This window comes from Phyllobates terribilis, unplaced genomic scaffold (genome assembly GCF_046119375.1).
Source record: "Phyllobates terribilis strain yellow unplaced genomic scaffold, ASM4611937v1 Scaffold_3__8_contigs__length_932513732, whole genome shotgun sequence".
Taxonomy (NCBI): domain Eukaryota; kingdom Metazoa; phylum Chordata; class Amphibia; order Anura; family Dendrobatidae; genus Phyllobates; species Phyllobates terribilis.
This window is the reverse complement of record NW_027362763.1, coordinates 667,493,321-667,499,320: the sequence shown is the minus strand read 5'-3', so window position 1 is coordinate 667,499,320 and position 6,000 is coordinate 667,493,321. Positions and strand designations below refer to the sequence as shown.

Here is a 6,000-nt window from a genome sequence, read left to right as displayed (position 1 = left end):
GGTGCGGCAGAGCTGTGTGTGTAGTGTGGGGTGCGGCAGAGCTGTGTGTGTAGTGTGGGGTGCGGCAGAGCTGTGTGTGTGCAGTGTGCGCTGCGGCAGAGCTGTGTGTGTAGTGTGGGGTGCGGCAGAGCTGTGTGTGTAGTGTGGGGTGCGGCAGAGCTGTGTGTGCAGTGTGCGCTGCGGCAGAGCTGTGTGTGTGCAGTGTGCGCTGCGGCAGAGCTGTGTGTGTAGTGTGGGGTGCGGCAGAGCTGTGTGTGTAGTGTGGGGTGCGGCAGAGCTGTGTGTGTAGTGTGGGGTGCGGCAGAGCTGTGTGTGCAGTGTGCGCTGCGGCAGAGCTGTGTGTGTGCAGTGTGCGCTGCGGCAGAGCTGTGTGTGTAGTGTGGGGTGCGGCAGAGCTGTGTGTGTAGTGTGGGGTGCGGCAGAGCTGTGTGTGTAGTGTGGGGTGCGGCAGAGCTGTGTGTGCAGTGTGCGCTGCGGCAGAGCTGTGTGTGTGCAGTGTGCGCTGCGGCAGAGCTGTGTGTGTGCAGTGTGCGCTGCGGCAGAGCTGTGTGTGTAGTGTGGGGTGCGGCAGAGCTGTGTGTGTGCAGTGTGGGGTGCGGCAGAGCTGTGTGTGCAGTGTGCGCTGCGGCAGAGCTGTGTGTGTGCAGTGTGCGCTGCGGCAGAGCTGTGTGTGTAGTGTGGGGTGCGGCAGAGCTGTGTGTGTAGTGTGGGGTGCGGCAGAGCTGTGTGTGTGCAGTGTGCGCTGCGGCAGAGCTGTGTGTGTAGTGTGGGGTGCGGCAGAGCTGTGTGTGCAGTGTGCGCTGCGGCAGAGCTGTGTGTGTGCAGTGTGCGCTGCGGCAGAGCTGTGTGTGTAGTGTGGGGTGCGGCAGAGCTGTGTGTAGTGTGGGGTGCGGCAGAGCTGTGTGTGCAGTGTGTGCTGCGGCAGAGCTGTGTGTGTGCAGTGTGCGCTGCGGCAGAGCTGTGTGTGTGCAGTGTGCGCTGCGGCAGAGCTGTGTGTGTAGTGTGGGGTGCGGCAGAGCTGTGTGTGTGCAGTGTGCGCTGCGGCAGAGCTGTGTGTGTAGTGTGGGGTGCGGCAGAGCTGTGTGTGTAGTGTGCGCTGCGGCAGAGCTGTGTGTGTAGTGTGGGGTGCGGCAGAGCTGTGTGTGTAGTGTGGGGTGCGGCAGAGCTGTGTGTGCAGTGTGCGCTGCGGCAGAGCTGTGTGTGTGCAGTGTGCGCTGCGGCAGAGCTGTGTGTGTGCAGTGTGCGCTGCGGCAGAGCTGTGTGTGTGCAGTGTGCGCTGCGGCAGAGCTGTGTGTGTGCAGTGTGCGCTGCGGCAGAGCTGTGTGTGTGTAGTGTGGGGTGCGGCAGAGCTGTGTGTGTGCAGTGTGCGCTGCGGCAGAGCTGTGTGTGTGCAGTGTGCGCTGCGGCAGAGCTGTGTGTGTAGTGTGGGGTGCGGCAGAGCTGTGTGTGTGCAGTGTGCGCTGCGGCAGAGCTGTGTGTGCAGTGTGCGCTGCGGCAGAGCTGTGTGTGTGCAGTGTGCGCTGCGGCAGAGCTGTGTGTGTGTAGTGTGGGGTGCGGCAGAGCTGTGTGTGCAGTGTGCGCTGCGGCAGAGCTGTGTGTGCAGTGTGCGCTGCGGCAGAGCTGTGTGTGTAGTGCGCGCTGCGGTAGAGCTGTGTGTGTAGTGTGCGCTGCGGCAGAGCTGTGTGTGCAGTGTGCGCTGCGGCAGAGCTGTGTGTGTAGTGCGCGCTGCGGTAGAGCTGTGTGTGTAGTGCGCGCTGCGGCAGAGCTGTGTGTGTAGTGTGCGCTGCGGCAGAGCTGTGTGTGTAGTGTGCGCTGCGGCAGAGCTGTGTGTGTAGTGTGGGGTGCGGCAGAGCTGTGTGTGTAGTGTGCGCTGCGGCAGAGCTGTGTGTGTAGTGTGCGCTGCGGCAGAGCTGTGTGTGTAGTGTGCGCTGCGGCAGAGCTGTGTGTGTAGTGTGGGGTGCGGCAGAGCTGTGTGTGTATTTAGTTCAGACCTTGTTACCTTCTTATCTTCAATATAAAACCCTGAAACAAATTCCATAATATGTGACTGATCACATGATCGTAATATCATGGAAGGTCCTGTAACTCTTTTTCAGTCTGATTCCTCCCACACACGTGACTGATCACATGGTCTTGACATCATGGCAGGTCCTTCAGCTGTGTAAACGTCTATCTTCCCGTAATTCCTGCAGATCCCGCCCTTTCCGCCGACGTCACACTACACTAGTAGTAACCCTTCCATGCTGGGCTGGAGACGCTGGTGAGTAGCCGGTGCGGGGAGCCGTCTGCGGTTCTTTTTCTGTGCTGAGATACTTTATTTAGTAAGGATAAGACTAGTGCTGTGTGCAAGAACTACAAGTGCCAGCGTGCACCGTAGAATATTGCCCTTCCAGTGTGACGTCTCTAGTCAGTGTTCACACCTGGTGTAGAGAGACGCAGCCGGGAGTGTGAGGTCCGAGGCGCCGCCAGCGAGTGTTGTGCGGATTAATGGTCGCGTTTTTTTAGGTTTGTGCTGCTGTCGGTTGTTAGAACAACAGTGGAGTTTGACAGCCCGCCCCGGATCCGACATCCTGCCCCCCGCCCCGGATCCGACATCCCGCCCCGGATCCGACATCCCGCCCCGGATCCGACATCCCGCCCCGGATCCGACATCCTGCCCCCCGCCCCCCGCCCCGGATCCGACATCCCGCCCCGGATCCGACATCCCGCCCCGGATCTGACATCCCGCCCCGGATCCGACATCCCGCCCCCCGCCCCGGATCCGACAACCCGCCCCGGATCCGACAACCTGCCCAACCTGCCCTGATCCTACAGCCTGCCCCGATCCGACAGCCCGCCCCGGATCCGACATCCCGCCCCCCGCCCCGGATCCGACAACCTGCCCTGATCCGACAGCCCGCCCCGGATCCGACAGCCCGCCCCGGATCCGACAGCCCGCCCCGGATCCGACAGCCCGCCCCGGATCCGACAGCCCGCCCCGGATCCGACAGCCCGCCCGGATCCGACAACCTGCCCAACCTGCCCTGATCCTACAGCCTGCCCCGATCCGACAACCTGCCTAGCCCACCCCGATCCGACAGCCCGCCCCGATCCGACAACCTGCGGCCACTAATAATCTACACCAGTGTTTCCCAAACTCCAGTCCTCATAGACCTCAGCTGGTCATGTTTTCAGGATTTCCTTAGTATTACAGAAGTGGTGGAAGTATCATGAAGGCATCAGCAATTCTTTCACTCCTGCAACACTATGGAAATCCTGAAAGCATGACCTGTAGGGGGTCGCGAGGACTGGAGTTTGGGAAACACTGGTCTACACTGAGCTGCAACTGCCCGACCTCGCCCAGTACAATCCCCCCCACACAGTATGATGTCCCCACACACAGTACAATCCCCCCCACACAGTATGATGTCCCCACACACAGTACATTCCCCCCACACACAGTATGATGTCCCCACAGTACATCCTCCCACACATGGTATGATGTCCCCATACAGTACATCCCCCCACACACACTGTATGATGTCCCCACAGTACAATCCCCCCACACTGTATGATGTCCCCACAGTACAATCCCCACACACAGTACATTCCCCCCACACACGGTATGATGTCCCCACAGTACTTCCTCCCACACACAGTATGATGTCCCCGCCCACACAGTATGATGTCCCCACACACAGTATGAAGTCCTCACACACAGTATGATGTCCCCACAGTACATTCCCCACACACAGTATGATGGCCCCTACACACAGTATGATGTCCCCACATTGCAATAGTACAATCCTCCCCCACACAGTACATTCCCCCCACACACAGTACATTCCCCCCACACACAGTATGATGACCTCACACACAGTATGATGCTCCCCACACACAGTATGATGTCCCCACAGTACAATAGTACAATCCTCCCCCACACAGTATGATGTCCCCACGCACAGTACATTCCCCCCGCACACAGTATGATGTCCCCACACACAGTACATTCCCCCCGCACACAGTATGATGTCCGCACAGTACAATCCCCCCACACTCAGTATGATGTCCCCACACACATTATGATGTCCCCACAGTACACCCCCCCCAACACAGTATGATGTCCCCACAGTACATCCTCCCACACACTGTATGATGTCCCCGCCCACACAGTATGATGTCCCAACACGCAATACACCCCCCCACACAGTATGATGTCCCCCCCACACACAGTATGCTGTCCCCCCACACACAGTACATCCCGCCCACACAGTATGATGTCCCCACACGCAATACATCCCGTCCACACACAGTATGATGTCCCCACAGTACATTCCCCAACACACAGTATGATGTCCCCACAGTACATTCCCCCACAAACAGTATGATGCCCCCCACACACAATATGATGTCCCCACAGTACAATCCTCCCCCACACAGTATGATGTCCCCACACACAGTACATTCCCCCCACACACAGTACATTCCCCCCACACACAGTACATTCCCCCCACACACAGTATGATGCCCCCACACACAGTATGATGCCCCCACACACAGTATGATGACCTCACACACAGTATGATGCCCCCCCCACACAATATGATGTCCCCACAGTACAATTCTCCCCCACACAGTATGATGTCCTCACACACAGTATGATGTCCCCACACACAGTACATTCCCCCCACACACAGTATGATGTCCTCACACACAGTACATCCCGCCCACACAGTATGATGCCCCCCCACACAGTATGATGCCCCCCCACACAGTATGATGTCCCCACAGTACATTCCCCACACACAGTATGATGTCCCCACACACAGTACATTCCCCCCACACACAGTATGATGTCCCCACACACAGTATGATATCCCCACACACAGTATGATGTCCCCACAGTACATCCTCCCACACAGTATGATGTCCCCATACACAGTACATCTCCCCACACACAGTATGATGTCCCCTCCCACACAGTACATCCCTCCCACACAGTACATCCCTCCCACACAGTACATCCCTCCCACACAGTATGATGTCCACACACAGTATGATGTCCCCACACACAGTATGAAGTCCTCACACACAATATGATGCCCCCCACACACAGTATGGTGTCCCCACAGTACATTCCCCCACACAGTATGGTGTCCGCACACACAGTACATCCCCCCCCACACAGTATGATGTCCCCACACACAGTATGATGTCCCCGCACACAGTACATTCCCCCCACACACAGTATGATGTCCCCAAACACAGTACATCCCCCCACACACAGTATGATGTCCCCCCACACACAGTACATCCCTCCCACACAGTATGATGTCCACACACAGTATGAAGTCCTCACACACAGTATGATGCCCCCCACACACATTATGATGTCCCCACAGTTCATTCCCCACACACAGTATGATGTCCTCACACACAGTACATTCCCCCTCACATACAGTATGATATCCCCACAGTACATCCCCCACACACAGTATGATATCCCCACAGTACATCCCCCACACACAGTATGATGTCCCCACACGCAATACATCCCGCCCACACACAGTATGATGTCCCCACACACAGTATGATGTCCCCACACACAGTATGATGTCCCCACACACAGTACATTCCGCCCACACAGTATGATGTCCCCACACACAGTATGATGCCCCCCCACACAGTATGATGTCCCCACAGTACATTACCCACACACAGTATGATGTCCTCACACACAGTACACCCCGCCCACACAGTATGATGTCCCCACACACAGTATGATGCCCCCCCACGCAGTATGATGTCCCCACAGTACATTCCCCACACACAGTATGGTGTCCCCACAGTACAATCCCCCCCAACACAGTATGATATCCCCACACACAGTACTTTCCCCCCACACACGGTATGATGTCCACACGGTATGATGTCCCCACAGTACATCCTCCCACACACGGTATGATGTCCCCGCCCACACAGTATGATGTCCCAACACGCAATACACCCCCCCACACAGTA

General features: G+C 57.5%; 1 protein-coding gene across 3 annotated transcripts in view; it reads left to right on the top strand.

The window, feature by feature from the left end:
* The first annotated feature begins 2,135 nt into the window (after nucleotides 1-2,135).
* Nucleotides 2,136-6,000, top strand: part of SUPT7L (SPT7 like, STAGA complex subunit gamma) — a 66,979-nt gene continuing 63,114 nt past the window's right edge. The window contains exon 1 of one of the 3 annotated variants that reach the window (XM_073671737.1): nucleotides 2,136-2,260. In XM_073671737.1, coding sequence (XP_073527838.1) covers nucleotides 2,241-2,260 — 20 coding nt within the window. In that variant the 5' untranslated portion in view covers nucleotides 2,136-2,240. The remainder of the gene's footprint in view (nucleotides 2,261-6,000) is intronic. The other 2 variants (XM_073671736.1, XM_073671735.1) reach the window with 2 other exon arrangements.